Source organism: Zalophus californianus, chromosome 9 (assembly GCF_009762305.2).
Source record: "Zalophus californianus isolate mZalCal1 chromosome 9, mZalCal1.pri.v2, whole genome shotgun sequence".
Lineage (NCBI taxonomy): Eukaryota > Metazoa > Chordata > Mammalia > Carnivora > Otariidae > Zalophus > Zalophus californianus.
In genome coordinates, this window is record NC_045603.1 from 100647782 (window position 1) to 100667959 (window position 20178).

A 20178-nucleotide genomic window follows, 5' to 3' on the forward strand; every position below is an offset into this window, starting at 1 on the left:
GGCTTTGGTTGAACTTAAAGAAATTGCATTTCAAAGGTTTCTTGCATTATCTAAAGAGGCACCATTCAATAAAATTATCCATCTCCTAAAAAATACTGATCATGCCATCAGTTTCAGAGCATCTATCTTAAACAGAATCAGGTAATAGAAAAGGCTAGTGCTATTCCCAATATTATGCTAAATGACCCAATCTTGTGAATTCCAACGAGTCATCATATTTAACTATGGTGACTATTATTAACCAAGTTTGAAATCATTTCTTTTCCTGAAAGAATCTTCAATTCTTAGCTTGGAGAACTCAGAAGGGGAAAGAGGGATGATCTAAACAGAGTTAACCATAACCCTACCAATTATTTCAACACTTTAACTTTACTTTCCCACAAATAAAACAGAACAATGCAAACTATTCTTATCACTCTTTACAATTATATTAGCAGAAATAAAAAGTAGCCACTAAGTGATATTCCAGCAATCTAAAACACTAGGTTTTAACTCAATTAAATAGGAGGCAGAAGACTACAGTGGTTGAGAGGATGGGCTGCAGAGTCTTGTTCCTTTGGTTCAAATCCCAGCCCCCCATCTAGCCATGTGACTCCAAGCAAGTTACATGCCCTCTGCATCCATTCCCTCACCTGCTAACTGAAGAGCAGTCCTCACCTCACTGGACTGTTGTCAGAACTTAATTACAACAGTGCCTGGCACATAGTAATTTAGAAAGACTTATTTCTAAATTGATTCTTCATAGAATTTCTTTAAGGAATCAATTTTTAAAATCAAGCCCTTTTTAAGAAGCAGGGAAGGGACAAAATCCAAATTCATATAACTATTGTCCAGTAAGAATCTAAATAGACATCACCCTACTTTTCAAGGGAGGGTTAATCCAGATTTCCTACAACTTCTGAGCTTCAATTAAATGTCAGACACTGTGCTGCCTGAGTCAAGGCATCCAGATAGTGTTGTAACACTGGAAAAATGAGGGCTCCACTTCCTTCTCTGCTACCAGTAAGCTATATGCCCTTAAGTAGGTCATAAAATGGTCATAAAGCATTCTATAAAATGGAGGGGTGGGGAAAGAAGAGACAGAGAGAAAATCGATTTCTGGTTTAGTCATCAAAATCCTGTGAGTCCTAAAGGGATAATTCTGATGATTCCCAAGATTATCCTATGAAGGAAGAAGAGGACAAAAAGAAGATAGCAGTTAAAGTCAGCTTGACCAGGTGAAGTCCTATTCGTACTCCTTTTGAGCTCCGGAAAGTCAAAAATGGTATCTTATTTATCTGTATAACCCAGTACACTGGCACGCAGTGTACAAAATGCTGGTCTGGTAGAACTATACGTAAATATTGAGGATTAACTACATTTTTATTAGAGACGTCCTCAGAGAATTAGAAGTTACCTAATTCTTGAGATATATTTCTTCCCCTCCGTTGAGCTATACGCTTTGCCTTTGCCTCATTTAATTCTCACACTAGCCCTGAGAGGTAGGTATTATCATTACCCCATTTAATATATCAGGAAACTGAGGTCGTAAAGGTTACGTCGGTTAACGGAAGCGCTGGTTACAAGGCTCCTCCTAGCCAGAGCCCGGATTCTAACCCGGGTCTATCTTGCTTGAAAAATCTGTGCTCTTAACCACCCTGAACTGCACTTCCATTGACACTCGGCCAATAAGCGCGTTCAGAAGGAGAAAGATAACAGACATAAAGACATATCTGCCTTGGGCGCCTGGGTGGCTCGGATGGTTGAGCGTCTACCTTCGGCTCAGGTGGGATCGAGTCCCGCATCGGGCTCCTTGGGAGCCTGCTTCTCCCTCTGCCTCTCTCTCTTTCATGAATAAATAAATAAAATCTTAAAAAAAAAAAAAAAGACATATCTGCCTTTAGCTCCACCGTGTAATGTTATGATAAAAATATTTGTCCGGGGTGATGCGGTCGGCCGAGACGAGGGCGGAGGCCCTCTTCCTCTGCCAACAATGTAATCTCCGGAGGGAAGAAATAAATCTCAGATCTGTGCCTGCGGCTGCCCTGGCAAGCGAGGGGTAACAGCAGAAGGCAGCCGGCACAAAAATATCTGCCTTGGACGAGCCATCCCGTAAATTCTTCAGAATCCGCTGGGGAGCAAAAAGCGGCGCACAGGGAAGTCCGAGGACAAGGTTGTCTTTCTTCAGTTGTAACTCCGCCAAGTGGCTGCGAACCTCAACCGCTGACTCCTCCAGACCTCAGTGTGCTCATCTGTAGTGCGGGACTCAGGATACTTAGGACCCGCCTTCCTCGCTCAGCGGTGCTGGGGGGCGAGGGGGGGGGGGGTCCAAGAGAGACGGCCCTGGCGAAAACACCTTCGAAACAGCCGGGTCCAAGCCAGCCCTCCGAGGGGACAGCAAGCGGGGGAGATACAGATCAACGGTCTCTTCACCCACTCCAGAACAACTCACTGACCAGAAGGCGAGAAGAGCACCCTGCCATACTCACTGCCGGACAACGGTCAGAGCGAAGCGCGTCATCTTCCTGGCGCCGGGAGGGAGGGAAAGCGGTTGCCCCAGCTCTCCGGCTCGCGTGCCCAGCACCCTCCTGCGCGCCGCTTCTCCGCACTGCGGGACACCTCGCCGACACCACTTCCGCCAAGCCCCGCCGGCCGGCCGGCTCCGCCGCCATAGGTCGTGGCGGCCGTCTACGTCATCCCTGGAGGGCCAATCAGGGCGGCGGGAGGCCGGCAGGTCGGAGGAGACTGGTGAGCGACGAGACCCCGCCCAGGGCCGTGGCGCTTGCGCCCCTGCGCGCAGGCCTATGATTGGCGCGCGGCAGGTGCGTGCGGGGCCCGCCCTGGAGTCCGCAGTGGAGGCGATTCTTACCCCGGCAAGTTTGGATCGGGGAGATTCCGGGTAGGTAAGGGAACCAGCTCACGGTTTGGGGTTGATTTCATTTGAAGCTGTAATGCAGCTAGTAGTCTTACCTCAGGGGTGTACTGCGCCAGACACATTGGGTCCTATGAGGTTTTACTGTTAATCCCTAACGCTGGGGGCGCCTGGGTGGCTCAGATAGTTAAGCGTCTGCCTTCGGCTCAGGTCGTGATCCCAGGGTCCTGGGATCGAGTCCCGTGTCGGGCTCCCTGCTCCTTGGGAGCCTGCTTCTCCCTCTGCTTCTCTCTCTCTCTCTCTCTCTCTGTTTTTCATGAATAAATAAATAAAATCTTAAAAAAAAAAATCCCTAACGCTGGGAATGTAGGGTCCGCAAAGTCTGGGGACTTAGACCCACCCAGTTTCGGTCCCCGCCCGCGCCTTGACAGACACACTCCTGCAGCAAACTTTAGGCAGGTTTGTTTTGAGCGCGTTTCTAGACTAGGCCTCATTCTTGGCCTGCTGAGCCGGGTTTCACCGAAGACCCCTGCGGAGCTAATTTATCGAGAATCCCCTCACCCTTCGTATCTAATCAAGCTCCTCTATCTCCACCCTTGGTTTTTAATGGAGCTCTCCGTCCTCCAAGTTCCTCTTCCCCCTCTCCCTTGATACCTAACCAACTTCTTAGTTTCCATTCCCTCCCTCACTCCACCCCCTGGCTGTAAACCTCTGCTGTATTTGGTCTCTGCTGTATTTGGAGTTGAATTCAGTCTCTCCACCACACTGCAAGTCTTAACCCCAGTTGCAGTTGACTTACGTAAAATCTTACCCCCCGCCATTTTTTAAGGAGTATCTGGCGACTAATGTTTCTCTAACAGCTTTCAGGGCCTTGAGAGAGTTACTTAACCTCTTTCTTACATGATAAGTAAAATGGAATAACAGGTAAAGCTTACTCGTGCCAGCTTTACAATGATATAGCTTAATAATGTTAACCTTTACATTGTTCTCCATCCATTTTTACTTATATTCCTATTTGATAATGCAATTCCCCCCAATTATATATGCAAAGATGGGTTTAGAGAAATCAAGTGATGCATGGGATTTATAGGCACACTTTTCAAAAACGGTTTCACATGTGTGATCACATTTGGCCCTCAGAACAAGTCCAAGGTAGACAGGGTATCTTCACTTAAGAGACGAAGAATCTGGCCTAGAGAGAAATTAAGCAATTATTCTAGGCTCACAGCTGGTCTATGGTGACACAGGACTGGTTCAGTGATTCTTAAACCCACCCACACATTGGAACCATCTAGGACCTTTTGAATGCCAGGCCACAGCCCAGAAAAATTAAATCTGAACCTCTGCAGGAGGGATCCAGACATCAGTAATTTTTTTTTTCCTCCCCAGCTTTTTCCAATGTACAGTCAGCTTTGAGAACTAGAAGCTTAAGGCAGTGCTTCGCCAACTTGAACAGGCATACAAATCACTTGGGGATCTAGTTAAAATGATTCTGATTTAGTAGATCGGGAGTGGGGACCAAATTCAGCATCTCTAACAAGCTTTCAGAATGAGGGTGGAAGGATAATTCAGAGGATTCTAAAAGAAGGCCCAAATTACCATGGGAGTACACTCCCTACACATAGTAGATAGTTTATATGAATCTTCTGAATGCCTGAGTGAATGAATCAGTCCAACAGATTCTCTGGAAGTTTGAACTAGAACAGGGAAATTAATTAGGTAGTTGTAAGTGAGGACTAAAGAGAAAAAGCATCAAGAGAACCGGTAAGATCGAGCAATGAGGAGCATGCAGACTGAAGCTATGAAGAAACAGAAACCACAAATTATACAAGCTTGAGAACAGATTTACAGAGTAGGAATTAAGAACAAGCGAGGTAATAGAAGAAATCAGTAAACACAGAAACAGACACAAGTGTGTAATGCAGAGACTACCTGGTCCCTAGTCCCTCCAGCTGCCATAACACCAGATACTTTATAGGTTCTTTTTGACAATAAAAACTCTTTCTCTTTAAGGTAGTCTGAGTACATTTCTAAAGCTTAACTAAAAACAGACTTCCACTTTGTCTCATTTAACACAATAACTCTGCAAGGTATGAATTATTAATTTAATTTTATTTTTTTAAGATTTTATTTATTTGAGACAGCATGAGCAATGGGGAGGGGCAGAGGGAGAGGGAGAAGCAGACTCCCCACTGAGCAGGGAACCGAATGCAGGGCTCCATTCCAAGACCCTGGGATCGTGACCTGAGCCAAAGGCAGCCGCTTAACCAACTGAGCCACCCAGACACCCCTATTTTTATTTTACAATTGAAAAACTTAAAGCACAGAGAAGCTAACTAATTTCCCATCTCTCAAGATCTCAAAACTGAGTTTGACCCCAGGTAAGTATGCTCCAGGTGGTATCAAAACTATAACTATGAAGGTAAGTACTGGCTCTGTTTCATTATTTCCCCGGCTCCTATCAAAATGTTTAAAACACAGTAGGGACTCAATTAAAATTTGTTAATGCATGAATGAGGAATATTTATTATGCTCAATTTCTCAAATGAACCAACATCTAAAAAATTATCTGATAAAATGGGAGAGTACTAATTTAGGAGAAATTTAGAAAATTATAAAGCACCAGTATTAACTTAAAGAATTATGCAAGAAATATGTATAAAAAAGAGTGTTTTCATTAACTCTAAGAATAAAAAAAACACAATTGAGAAATGACGATCTTTGAAAGAATGGACATAATCTTGCATTATTCACTCAACAGTTCCGGGATTGCTCTTCAGCTTCTAAAATGAACAGGGAGTTGGTTTAAACTTTGTTTAGATAGAAGCTAGAAATAACCACCAGTAGGCTTTTGTTGACAACCTATCACGTCACATATGCCCCCCCTTTTTTTTTAAATAAAAAATAGTGCTTTGTTGTGGTATAGCATATGATGGAATTCTGAATTAGTTAGGATGGGCCAAGTTATGCTGAGGTAACAAATTAACCCTGAAGTTGTCCATGGCTTAACACATAAAAGTTTCTCTCTTGTGTAACTTGTCTGACGTGTATCAAAAAGGGGCTTTGCTCCACATAGCCACTCAGGGATTAGGGTTGACAGATATATCAATGTAAATACATAGATTCATTATTCCTGGGGCAGGAGAGGAGAACAATTAAAGGTCTTGAACCAGTTCTTAGAGGCTTCCTCCATGCATTGTCCAGAGCTACTGACATGGCCCTATTTAACTGCAAATGTAATGGGAAACATGGAGAACACATACATGTTTAGTGAGTGGACAATGCCATAAATACTGTGCATGTTGGATTATCCTAGGATTCTGTCCTTAGCTCTCTTCTTCACCTAACCGTGCAGCCTCCTAGGTGATCCTATCCAGTGTATAGATATTTATATCTCCAGTCCACAAGTATCCAGTCTCCTCCTTCATTTGTCCAGTTACCTACACAGCATCTTCACTTGGATCTCCAATGGGCATCTCAGGCTAACTTTGTCCACACGGAATCTTTGATTTTTACCTCCTAAGACTGCTCACCCTTCCTCAAGTCTTTCTCATCTCATGGCAATATCTTCTACCCAAGTTGCCCATGTAATCCTAGATTCTTATCTTGACCTAACACTCTTCATCAAATTCATCACAAATTTCTGTCGTCTCAATAATGCAGTGAGTGCTGGACTTTTAGTCGTGTTTTCAAATAAAGATTTAATTATAGTCTTCACTGAAAATGAGCCAAGGGTGAAAATGCTTGATCTACTCAGGATGTGGGATCAGGGAGGAGAGCGTGGGTTGGCATCAGTTTCCAGATACTTTTAACAATAGCATTAAGGGTAAAATTAATTGTATTAATTAAATAACCAAATGCTGGCCTGCTGGTTAATAGGAGTCAATGAAATTTCTATTTTTCTTGTTTATAATTTTAACTAAAGGGTTTTTTTCCTTATTCTGAGATTAAGACTGAAATAGTCATAGACTTAAATTTATAGGACTTCAAAGATCTTTAAAGATACACGTCTTTGAAATTTGTGGAGACTCATTTTGTGAACTCGTCCATGGTCATTTTGTATAAATTCCTCATGTATGCTTGGGAACAATGTGGGCTCACGCATTATTGGGTACAGAGCTCTGTGTATGTCTGAATTGAGCTTACTTATGTTCAAATCTTCATCAATCAATAAATATAAAAGCTAAAAAAAAAAAAACAGTTCTGTGTGCTTTATCACCAAGGTATGTGTTGAGTCCCTCACTCTTCCTTGTGACCTTACTACATCCTCCCCTAAGCTCCATCATCTCTTGTCTGGATGACTGTGGGAGTCAGTCTGTTCTCTTGTACGCTATACACAATCTCCTACTCAGCAGCCAAAGGGATGTCTTTATAATCACATCATGCCAGCCCCTTGCTAGTAAATTCTTTAATGGAGTGTCACTGCCACTAGAATAAAGTCCCCACTGCTTACCCAACTCCTACAAGGCCTGGGTGACTTGGGCTCCCTCTAGGTCTCCAGTCCCATTTCTCTGTTCACTCCCCTTCTTCACCAAGCCCTAGCTATAATGCTTCTTCCTGTTCCTAGACCATGACATGCTCATTCCTGTCTCAGGGTCTGCATTTTTTGTTCCTTCTGTTTACAAAGTTCCACCCCCCCGCCCCCCCCCCCACACACACACACCTGCCCCAGACGTTTGAGTGGTTATTTCCTTCTCAACTTTCAGATCCTAACTCAAGTCACCTTGTCAAAAGGCCTTCCCTCAAGCAAAGTAGTCTGCCTGGTGACCATCTATCATCCTATTTTAGCTGAAACTCTACCCCTTATTTACTGTTTTTACAGGTTTATCACCTGTCTCTGCTAGAATGTAAATTCCTTGAGGCTAGGGACGACCTTGTTCTCTTTCATGCCTTCAGTGCCTGGAATAGTGCCAGACACATGGTAGGAACTCAATCAATATTTGCCACCATTGGAAATCATGTACCTAAAGAATATCTAATGATATGGTAACATTCCCCTGATACGTGATTAAATGGGGAAAAAAAGGCTAGGAGAGAAAACTATTCACTGTGAGCCTAATATTATAAGAAAAAATAACAGACATTTGAAAAAAGACAAGAAGAAACATGTTATTTGTGTCAAAGATTTCTCTAGGAGATATTTATAATGTTAAAAATGCTTCTGTGTTTTTTTTGTTTTTTGTTTTTTTTTTTTACTAAAGGACTTTTTCCATAAATATATGCAAGATGCCTTTCACAAAGAAAACTATTCAGAGGGTGGATGAGAGAGAATGTATATAGTGTTCTCTGTATGTAGCTACTCACATATGCTAAGGCAGGCCAACTCAGTATTACTACCATATAATACAGTAGAACTGAATATTCAAAAAGAAATCTGAATTGATGAGTATGTGCATTCTCTGTATTTTTTCTGTTCACTTTTACAGAGTTTGACTCTGATTATGTCACTTTATGATTCTAAGATAAAGCTCTCTGAGACCAGAAGAGAGACAAGAAAATTTTAAGACTAAAAATGGACAGACAAAACTGACAGCAGATACCGGTACAAACTGAGAGACTCCAGGGCCAACTAAGAATTGTGGTTTTGCAATTACCCAAGTTATTTCTAACAACACTACTTTGCTTTTTCCCCTCTATTGCTTTTAAGTTGGAAATTATAGTGGCTTATGCAAATTTAATAAAAGAGAAAGTCTTGGGCTTTTACTGGCAGGGACTTCCTTGCCCCACCCACTGTCATAATTGATTACATGCTGTACCCTGATGGAAAAACAGAATTTCTCAGCCAACAGAAAATCACAAATACATGGTAAACCATCTGCTTTGTCTGGTGACTGAGAAATAATAATATGACCGATGATCCACACGAGAAGGGGCTGCCAGTCCAACTGTGCCCAGTCTTCCATCAGGTTGCTGTCTGAAGGTGGAGGGGGATTTGTTTTGGCAGCCGCCTTGCCAACATCTGACATCTGTCATCCAGGGTTCTCCATTATTGTTCGTTCCAAAAAAATCATATCTGTTCGTCAAATAGCTTTTCTACTGATAGACAGTTGAAGGATGCCTTCTCAGCCTGACGTGCTTCTGGGGAACTCCCCTTTATGTGAATACATGTATCCACTAATCCCTTTTCATGCCTTGCCTTGGAGCCTGTCACTTAGTGGGAGAGAGAGCTCTCCCCAAGCCCAAGTTCATTGCTGTTTGGAAGAGCAGCACGGAGAGGCTACTCTGAAAGTTATAAATGCTTAGTTTTACTGCCATGGTATCAAGAGTGGTCTCCTCCATCAGGATCCACAGAAAAACAACATCCCCTCCCACCCCTGGCCTTTTGGGAAATTAACATGTGCATATATAATGCCTTTAAAAATAATTCATACAGGGGTGCCTGGGTGGCTCAGTTGTTAAGCGTCTGCCTTCAGCTCGGGTCATGATCCCAGGGTCCTGGGATCGAGCCCCACGTCGGGCTCCCTGCTCTGTGGGAAGCCTCCTTCTCCCTCTCCCACTCCCCCTGCTTGTGTTCCCTCTCTCGCTGTGTCTCTCTCTGTCAAATAAATGAATAAAATCTTTAAAATTAAAAAAAAATTCATACAGCATTGACACATTTGCATGTATTCAGATCCTCTGATTCTTGTGCTTCCTGTGTAGTACACTTGACATAGACCACCTCACTTAACCCTCTTAATCCAGTGAGGTTTCCCGTTTTATTAAAGAACAGGCAAACCCAGAGCTCTTACTGCTTATCAGTGCAAGCCCTGAGATTCAGAGGCAGATCTTCTTGCTTAAGTGAGACTCTCTCAGCTACAGCACCCTGACTCTCCCCGTCAACGATATGTGTGACAGTTTATATGAAACATACAAATGTATGCTACAGTCAGTAATGCTCCAGGCAGATAGCAAGCACTGGGGGGTAGCGAGTGGGAAGGCCCAGGCTCTTGCTTTTGCCACAGCCCTGACAGAATGCTAAGGAAAAAAGAAGACCTTTAGGACCCTAAAATCTTGATCTCTTGGCCCTACTATCTGGAAAGATTAGAATATAAAGCAAGTAAGGCAGTAGGAAATGCCATATCAAAGCAAATCTTCTATAATGTCTTCGTTTTCATTTTACAGAGACATATGGAAAATGTAAGTGGATGATTGCTCTTGCTTTTTTTTTTTCTTTTCAAAAATAATTTTTGTAACCTTTACACCCAATGTGGGGCTCAAACTCATGACCCTGAGATCAAAAGTCACATGCTCTTCCACCTGAACCAGCCAGGCACCCCTGAATGACTGTTTTTATTTTTTTGTTTGTTTTTTAAGATTTTATTTATTTATTTGTCAGAGAGAGAGACCACAAGGGAGAAGCAGACTCCCTGCTGAGCAAGGGGCCCAATGCAGGACTTGATCCCAGGACCCTGAATGAAAGGCAGATGCTTAACTGACTGAGCCACCCAGGCTCCCTGAATGATTGCCTTTAGACTCTAAGGCATCAAGACTTTCCAGGAACTCAGCCATGAATGGAAAGCTGCAGAAGCCCTAAGTTCTCAGACCACCTCAGTGCCTCCGCTGCTGAGTGATCCTAACCTCAGAATGGCATGAATCCTTGCAGGGCCTCTGGCTACTGCATTCCTGGTAGGGTACTATTTTTTGAAATAGGACTCGGTGTTTTTCTTCCAGTATTCTTCCCCTGCATTTTTTGGTCCTGTGTCCTGGGTCCCCCTTTTCAGGGAAGGGAATGCAACAAGGAAGAGCCTAGGAAAAGAATCTCTGTCCCCAGGAGATAATGAAAGTAATCTTGACATAAACGAAGTCTTAAGCGACTGTGTCGAGATGGCTCCTTCCCTGGACTAGAAAGGTTCTCCTGGCTGAGGGGAAGTGAGGGAGTGTCAGGGGGCCCCCTGAGGAACAGGGACAGACTAGGTGATGTGATTTTCTTAAATGACATAAGTTTTGGGGCTGAGGGGGACAGGAGGGGCTCCCCTGGAGGTGAGACCCCAGAGAAGGAGCAGCTGTGTAGCGCCCTGGACCGTCTTTTGGTTCCCAGCCCCTAGCCTGGTGTGGGAACAGCAGAATATTTCTTTCACATTCCAGAGTAGCAAAAACCGAGAAAGACCCAGTAGCAATGTTTTCAGTTTTCTTGAAATATTTCAGAATATGCGGCCTCTGCAGGTGATTCACGTAAGCTAGTACCCAGACGCTACGGGCGTTCTCGGTTGGCTCCAGCAGCTGTAAAGGAACATGGCCAGGATAGCTTATAGAGCTGACATTTGTTTCTCACAGGCCTGGAGGCTGCAGGTCCAGGCCTGGGTGCCAGCAGGATCAGGTACTGGTGAGAGCCCTCTTCCAGGTGGCTGACTGCCCACTTCTCTCCGTATCCTCATGAGGTGAAGAGAGAGAGCTAGCTAGCCCTCTGGCTTCTTCTGATAAGGCCCCTAACCCCATTCGTGACCCCATCACCTCCCAAAGTCCCCACCTCCAAATACCATTACACTGGGGATTAAGTTTCAACATATGAATGGGGGGGGCACACAAACATTCAGTCCATAACACATCCCAGTGGAGGATGTACAATCTAAGGTTGGTCCAGAGGTATCCTAATCGGGAGAACCATAGTCCACAGGAACTTCAGTTACCTGTCTCTCGACTGATCACGGATACTTTAGTTAGTATCCTGAAGTTCAGAAATGAGCATGTATTGGTGAAAATAGCAGTCTGTCAACTCTAACAATGCAAGTAAATTCTGGGCCTCATTGAAATCGAGATAAGTGTATTGACCTACCGAAGCCATCTCAGGACACTCCTCACCTCTGAATAAACAGGGGGACTAGCCTGCACCTCATATCATAAACAGCCCCGTGTTCAGACATAGGATGAGAAGGCCTTCTGATTGCTTATTGCTAACTCTAAAGGTAAAAGACTCCTACCTTTGGAATATTTACCTGGAGAATGAAAGCTTCATGCAAGGTGGTGGTAGAGACAGAGCCCTGAGCTGTTACATCACTGGGGGGACAGAAGTGTGCATTTCGGGCCTGCAGTATCTGCTAAATGTTTGTATGCATGAGCTGCAAAATTTAGTCCAAGCTTTGCTTTCACTGTAAGTTGATAGCAAGGTTGCGAGGGAGTGGCCAATGCTCACACACTTTAAATTTTTTAATGGCTACAAATACCAAGAGACTCTAAGAATTTACTTATGTCAGTATGCAAAGTCACTGATCCTGAAGGGGCTCTGCAGGCTTGAACTGGAGGCCCGAGGATCACATTTCCACCCCGCCCTGAGTGCTGGGGCTAGGCAAACCCAGCTGAGAATGAGAATGCAAACCTGGGAAGAGGGAGAACACACTAAGAATGGCCTGAAGAGGCAGATTCTTCCGGTCAAAACTCATTTTAGGGGAAAACAATTACATTCCTGCAAGTGTGTGTGCTGGGCTGACAATCACAGTGGCTCCACATTTATAAACCACATATACCAAGAGGAGCCTACCTGAACAGAACCACCGCCTCTCGCTGAGAGGCAAGGCACAAATGCTGGGAAAGAACATGCCACTTCCAGAGTACAAATCCACCAAAAAATCCTCTCCTTGGATTACAAGGCCCCTTTCTTTCTCCTTGGACCTTGTCTTCATCGAAGGGGACGTTCCATCTGGTGATTTCAACAAGCGGTATCCTCCCACACACCCCACCAGGGCTGAAAGCCTCACTCTCTCAGCTCAATCCTCAGTAAACGAAATACAAATACATCAAGCAGCCCAGCGTGGCGGGAGATGCATAACATGGAAATCGCCACACCTGGGTTCCAGTCCTATTCTGCTAAATTCCCATGAGCTGTATGACCCTCCAGTCACTTAGCTAAGAGACAAAGTATCCAATGCACAGCGGGACCTGCGGATTACACAGGATGGGTGGGAAGAGCTCTTTTAAAACCACAAAATGCAGCAGGAGCAAGATGGTGGAGGAGTAGGAGACTTAAATTTCGTCTGGTCCCAGGAATTCAGCTGGATAGGGATCAAACCATTCTGAACACCTGCAAGCTCGACAAGAGATCGAAGAAAAGAATAGCAGCAACTCTCTGAACAGAAAAGCGACCACTTTCTGGAAGGTAGGACGTGCGGAGAAGTGAATCCGAGGCGATATTTGGGAGGATAGACGGTGGGGGAGGGGGCCTCCGTCGGCCGCTTCTGGCAAGTGATAAAGCCGCGGAGCACAAAATCGGAACTTTTAGAAGTTGGCTCCGCTGAGGGACGTCGCTCCAGTGGCTAGTGGGGGGTGGAATCCTCGCAGGACAGTGTGGTCTCATGACCCTCGGGGTCACAGAAAGACCGGGGGTGCCTGAGTGCAGCAGAGCTCCCAGGTATCGGAGCGGGGAAGCTGGCTGCAGAGACGGAGCCAAGGCGCGGGCTCTCAGCTCGGGGTGGCCATAAACCATGATCCACAGCACAGGCCACTGCTCCTCCAGCAGGGACCCAACAAGTGGCAGATCCAGGGAGACTCCCCTTCCTCCCCCAGGAGGAGAGGCGCGGGAGCGCACCACAGAGATCTGCTGGGTTTGGAGACTCCACACGGGGTCGGGTGCCAGAGATAGAAATGCTCGGTCACAGGCCGGGTGAGCACGGAGTGTGGCTGGAGACCAGGGAGATGGGAGTGATTGACTGCTTCCCTCTAGGGACGCACTGAGGAGTGGGGCCCCGAGTTCTCGGCTCCTCCAGCGGAGATTGAGAGGCCGCCATTCTCACTCTCGTCCTCCAAAGCTGGACGGAAAGCTTGCAGGGAACAAAAGCTCTGGAGAGCAAACCCCAGCAGATTGCTTAGCCCGGACTGGCAAGGGCGGGGCAATTCCGCCTTCAGCAAAGACATTTGGGAACCACGGCAACAGGCCCCTCCCCCAGAAGATCAGCAAGAACAGCCCACCAAGACCAAGTTTACCGATCAATGAGAACGGAAGGACTCCAGCGCTAGGGGAATACTGTACATAGAATTTATGGCTTTTTTCCCCATGATTCTTTAGTCTTTCAAAGTTAATTTTTTAAATTTTCTTTTTTTTCTTTTTCTATTTTTTTAACTTTTCTTTTTCCCTTTTTCAACCAACATCTTATCAATCCCTTTTTTAAAAATCTTCTTTATTTTTCCTTTTTAGAGTCATATTCTATCCCTTCATAGTAGTTAACCTTATTTTTGGTATATATATAAGCTGTTCTCTCTTTAAAATTTTGGAATACAGTTTCTTCTAACAGACCAAAATATACCCTAAATCTCTAGTGTATGGCTTTGTTCTAGTCTCCTGCCTGATCACGTTCTCTCCCTTTTTTTTTTAAATTGCTCTTTTTTCAACCAACTTCTTATCAATTCCTTTTATAAAATCTTTTATAATTTTCATCTTTACAGTCATATTCCATCCCTTCATCGTATTTACCCTTATTTTTGTACATATATAAGTTTTTCTTTCTTTAAAATTTTGGGAGGCACTTTCTTCTAACACACCAAAATATGCCCAAAATCTAGTGTGTGGCACTGATCTATGCACCAGCCTGATCATATTTGATCATATTCTTTTCTTTTTTTTAATCTTTTTCTTTTTCTTATTCTTTCTTTCCCTTTCTTTTCCCATAGTTTCAGGTCTCTTCCGATTTGTTTAGTGTATATTTTTCTGGAGTTGTTGTTACCCTGCTAGCATTTTGTTCTCTCATTCATCTATTGTCCTCTGGACAAAATGGCAAGACGGAAAAAAATCACCTCAGGAAAAAGAACAAGAGACAGTACCAACTGCCAGGGACCTAATCAATACGGACATTAGTAAGATGTCGGAACTAGAGTTCAGAATGACAATTTTAAAGATACTAGCTGGGCTTGAAAAAAGCATGGAAGATATTAGAGACACCCTTTCTGGAGAAATAAAAGAACTAAAATCTAACCCAAGTTGAAATAAAAAAGGCTATTAATGAGGTGCAATAAAAAACGGAGGCTCTAACTGCTAGGATAAATGAGACAGAAGAGAGAATTAGTGATCTAGAAGACCAAATGATGGAAAATAACGAAGCTGAGAAAAAGAGAGATAAACAACTACTGGATCAAGAGGGCAGAATTCGAGAGATAAGTGATACCATAAGATGAAACAATATTACAATAATTGGGATCCCAGAAAAAGAAGAAAGAGAGAGAGGGGCAGAAGGTATATTGGAGCAAATTATAGCAGAGAACTTCCCTAACTTGAGGAAGGAAACAGGCATCAAAATCCAGGAGGCACAGAGAACCCCCCTCACAATCAATAAAAATAGGTCAACACCCCGACATCTAATAGTAAAACTTACAAGCCTCAGAGGAAAAGAGAAAATCCTGAAAGCAGCTTGGGAGAAGAGATCTGTAACCTACAATGGTAGAAACATTAGATTGGCAACAGACCTATCCACAGAGACCTGGCAGGCCAGAAAGGACCGGCATGATCTATTCAGAGCACTAAATGAGAAAAATATGCAGCCAAGAATACTATATCCAGCTAGGCTGTCACTGAAAATAGAAGGAGAGATAAAAAGCTTCCAGGACAAACAAAAACTAAAGCAATTTGCAAACACGAAACTAGCCCTACAAGAAATACTGAAAGGGGTCCGCTAAGCAGAGAGAGAGCCTAAAAGTAACATAGACCAGAAAGAAACACAGACAATATACAGTCACAGTCACCTTACAGGCAATACAATGGCACTAAATTCATATCTTTCAATAGTTACCCTAAATGTAAATGGGCTAAAAGCCCCAATCAAATGACACAGGCTATCAGATTGGATAATAAAACAAGACCCATCAATATGCTGTCTGCAAGAGACTCATTTTAGACCCAAAGACACGCCCAGATTGAGAGTGAGGGGGTGGAAAACAATTTACCATGCTAATGGACACCAAAAGAGAGCTGGGGTGGCAATCCTTATAGCAGACAAATTAGATTTTAAACCAAAGACTATAATAAGAGATGAGGAAGGACACTATATCATACTTAAAGGGTCTATCCAACAAGAAGATCTAACAATTGTAAATATCTATGCCCCTAACATGGCAGCAGCCAATTATATAAGCCAATTAATAACAAAAGCAAACACCTCAACAACAATACAATAATAGTAGGGGACTTTAACACCCCCGTCACTGAAATGGACAGATCATCTAAGCAAAAGATCAACAAGGAAATAAAGACTTTAAATGACACACTGGACCAAATGGACTTCACAGACATATTCAGTACATTCCATCCGAAAGCAATGGAATACACATTCTTCTCTAGTGCCCATGGAACATTCTCCAGAATAGATCACATCCTAGGTCACAAATCAGGTCTCAACCAGTACCAAAAGATTGGGATCATTCCCTGCATCTTTTCAGACCACAATGCTTTGAAACTAGAACTCAATCACAAGAGGAAAGTCGGAAAGAACTCAAATACATGGAGGCTAAAGAGCATCTTACTAAAGAATGAATGGGTCAACCAGGAAATTAAAGAAGAATTAGAAAAATTCATGGAAACCGATGAAAATGAAAACACAACTGTTCAAAATCTTTGGGATGCAGCAAAGGCAGTCCTAAGAGGAAAGTATATAGCAATACAAGCCTTTCTCAAGAAACAAGAAAGGTCTCAAATACACAACCTAACCCTACACCTAAAGGAGCTGGAGAAAGAACAGCAAAGAAAGCCTAAACCCAGCAGGAGAAGAGAAATAATCAAGATCAGAGCAGAAATCAATGAAATAGAAACCAAAGAACAGTAGAACAGATCAACGAAACTAGGAGCTGGTTCTTTGAAAGAATTCACAAGATTGATACACCCCTGGCCAGACTTATCAAAAAGAAAAGAGAAATGACCAAAATTAATAAAATCATGAATGAAAGAGGAGCGATCACAACCAACACCAAAAACATACAAACAATTATAAGAACATATTATGAGCAACTCTATGCCAGCAAATTAGATAATCTGGAAGAAATGGATGCATTCCTAGAGAGGTATAAACTACCAAAACTGAACCAGGAAGAAATAGAAAACCTGAACAGACCTATAACCACTAAGGAAATTAAAGCAGTCATCAAAAATCTCCCAACAAACAAAAGCCCAGGGCCAGATGGCTTCCCAGGGGAATTCTACCAAACATTTCAAGAAGAATTAATACCTATTCTCCTGAAACTGTTCCAGAAAATAGAAATGGAAGGAAAACTTCCAAACTCATCTTATGAGGCCTCCATTACCTTGATCCCCAAACCAGACAAAGACCCCATCAAAAAGGAGAAGTACAGACCAACATCCTTGATGAACATGGATGCAAAAATTCTCACCAAAATACTAGCCAATAGGATCCAACAGTACATTAAAAGGATTATTCACCACGACCAAGTGGGATTTATCCCTGGGCTACAAGGTTGGTTCAACATCCGCAAATCAATCATTGTGATACATCAATAAAAGAAAGAACAAGAACCACATGATCCTCTCAATAGATGCAGAAAAAGCATTTGACAAAGTACAGCATCCTTTCTTGATCAAAACTCTTCAGAGTATAGGGATAGAGGGTACATACCTCAATATCATAAAAGTCATCTATGAAAAACCCACAGCGATTATCATTCTCAATGGAGAAAAACTGAGAGCTTTCCCCCTAAGGTCAGGAACGCGGCAGGGATGTCCACTATCACCACTGCTATTCAACATAGTATTAGGAGTCCTAGCCACAGCAATCAGACAACAAAAAGAAATCAAAGGCATCCAAATCGGCAAAGAAGAAGTCAAACTCTCAGTCTCGGCAGATGATATGATACTTTATGTGGAAAACCGAAAAAACACCACCCCAAAACTGCTGGAACTCATACAGGAATTCAGTAAAGTGGCAGGATATAAAATCAATGAACAGAAATCAGTGGCATTCTTATACACCAACAACAAGACCAAAGAAAGAGAAATTAAGGAGTCGATCCCATTTACAATTGCACCCCAAACCATAAGATACTTAGGAATAAATCTAGCCAAAGAGGAAAAGGATCTGTACTCAGAAAACTATAGAACACTCATGAAAGAAATTGAGGAAGATACAAAGAAATGGAAAAGCGTTCCATGCTCATGGATTGGAAGAACAAACATTGTGAAGATGTCAATGCTACCTAGAGCAATCTACACATTCAGTGCAATCTCTATCAAAATACCATCCACTTTTTTCAAAGAAATGGAACAAATAATCTTAAAATTTTTATGGAATCAGAAAAGACCCCAAATAGCCAGAGGAATGTTGAAAAAGCAAAGCAAAGCTGGTGGCATCACAATTCCAGACTTCCAGCTGTATTACAAAGCTGTCATCATCAGGACAGTATGGTACTGGCACAAAAACAGACACATAGATCAATGGAACAGAATAGAGAGCCCAGAAATGGACCCTCAAATCTATGGTCAACTCATCTTCGACAAAGCAGGAAAGAATGTCCAATGGAAAAAAGACAGTCTCTTCAACAAATGGTGTTGGTAAAATAGGACAGCCACATGCAGAAGAATGAAACTGGACCATTTCCTTACACCACACACACAAATAGACTCAAAATGGTTGAAAGACCTCAATGTGAGACAGGAGTCCATCAACATCCTGAAGGAGAACACAGGCAGCAACCTCTTCGACCTCAGCTGCAGCAACTTCTTCCTAGACACATCGCCAAAGATAAGGGAAGCAAGGGCAAAAATGAACTATTGGGACCTCATCAAGATAAAAAGCTTTTGCACAGCAAAAGAAACAGTCCACAAAACCAAAAGACAACCGACAGAATGGGAGAAGATATTTGCAAATGACATATCAGATAAAGGGCTGGTATCCAAAATCTATAAGGAACTTATCAAACTCAACACCCAAAGAACAAATGATCCAATCAAGAAATGGGCAGAAGACGTGAACAGACATTTTTCCAAAGAAGACATCGAAATGGCCAACAGACACATGAAAAAGTGCTCAACATCGCTCGGCATCAGGGAAATCCAAATCAAAACCTCAATGAGATACCACCTCACACCCGTCAGAATGGTTAAAATGAACAAGTCAGGAAACGACAGATGTTGGCGGGGATGTGGAGAAAGGGGAACCCTCCTACACTGTTGGTGGGAAGGCAAGCTGGTGCAACCCCTCTGGAAAACAGTATGGAGGTTCCTCAAACAGTTGAAAATAGAGCTGCCCTATGATCCAGCAATTGCACTACTGGGTATTTACCCCAAAAATACAAATGTAGTGATCCAAAGGGGTATATGCACCCCGATGTTTATAGCAACAATGTCCACAATAGCCAAACTATGGAAAGAGCCCAGATGTCCATCAACAGACGAGTGTATAAAGAAGATGTGGTATATATATACAATGGAATATTATGCAGCCATCAAAAGGAATGAAATCTTGCCATTTGTGGGGACGTGGATGGAACTGAAGGGTATTATGCTGAGCAAAATAAGTCAATCAGAGAAGGACATGTATCATATGACCTCAGTGATAGGAGGAATTCTTAATTTCAGGAAACAAACTGAGGATGGTGGAGTGGTGGGGGGTGGGAGGGATGGGGTGGCTGGGTGATAGACACTGGGTAGGGTATGTGCTATGGTGAGTGCTGTGAATTGTGTAAGACTGTTGAATCACAGACCTGTATCTCTGAAACAAATAATACATTATATGTTAAAAAAAAAAAAGAAGATAGTAGGAAGGGAAAAATGAAGGGGGGGAATCGGAGGGGGAGATGAACCATGAGAGACTATGGCCTCTGAAAAACAAACTGAGGGTTCTAGAGGGGAGGGGGTGGGGGGATGGGTTAGCCTGGTGATGGGTTTGAAAGAGGGCACGTATTGATGTGTGATGAATGGAGCACTGGGTGTTATACACAAACAATGAGTCATGGAACACTACATCAAAAACTAATGATGTAATGTATGGTGATTAACATAACATAATAAAATTAAAAAATTAAAATAAAAAATATGATTTAAAGTTTAAAAAAATAAAATAAAATAAAAGCACAAACTGCACTTAGCTGCTAATGATCTATAACGTCTCCCTTATCTCCCTTATCTCAGTGCCCAAGTTCGCTGGGTTGAGTAGCTAAATAACTGGTACCTGTTGGTGACATTAATTTTTAAAAAAGACTGAATTAGGTGCCTGTCTCACATGCCACGTGCGCCTGAGGACTGCTACCATTCATCCCGCTCTGGCTGTGTGCCAGGCACGTGGAAGTGCTCAAACGAATGAACTCAGGAGGTACTCCTATTATTCCACCCCATTTCGCAGAGGAAGGAACTGGCTCACTGAGGGGAGAACTGACATGCCCAAGGCCACAAAGCTAGTGGGTGGACCGACGCGGATTCCAGCGCA

At 43.1% G+C, this 20178-nt stretch overlaps 1 protein-coding gene and 1 long non-coding RNA gene across 2 annotated transcripts in view; one reads left to right on the top strand and one right to left on the bottom strand.

Annotated features, from left to right (window-relative positions):
* TIGAR (TP53 induced glycolysis regulatory phosphatase) overlaps positions 1 to 2622 on the bottom strand; it is a 32586-nt gene extending 29964 nt beyond the window's left edge. Inside the window, exon 1 of the mRNA XM_027591958.2 lies at positions 2469 to 2622. Within this exon, the coding sequence (XP_027447759.1) occupies positions 2469 to 2500 (32 nt within the window). The 5' untranslated portion in view covers positions 2501 to 2622. The remainder of the gene's footprint in view (positions 1 to 2468) is intronic.
* A 159-nt stretch (positions 2623 to 2781) lies between these two features.
* The window catches only part of LOC113921401, a 32449-nt gene continuing 15052 nt past the window's right edge, over positions 2782 to 20178 (top strand). Inside the window, exon 1 of the long non-coding RNA XR_003519668.2 lies at positions 2782 to 2878. This is a non-coding gene — a long non-coding RNA (uncharacterized LOC113921401). The remainder of the gene's footprint in view (positions 2879 to 20178) is intronic.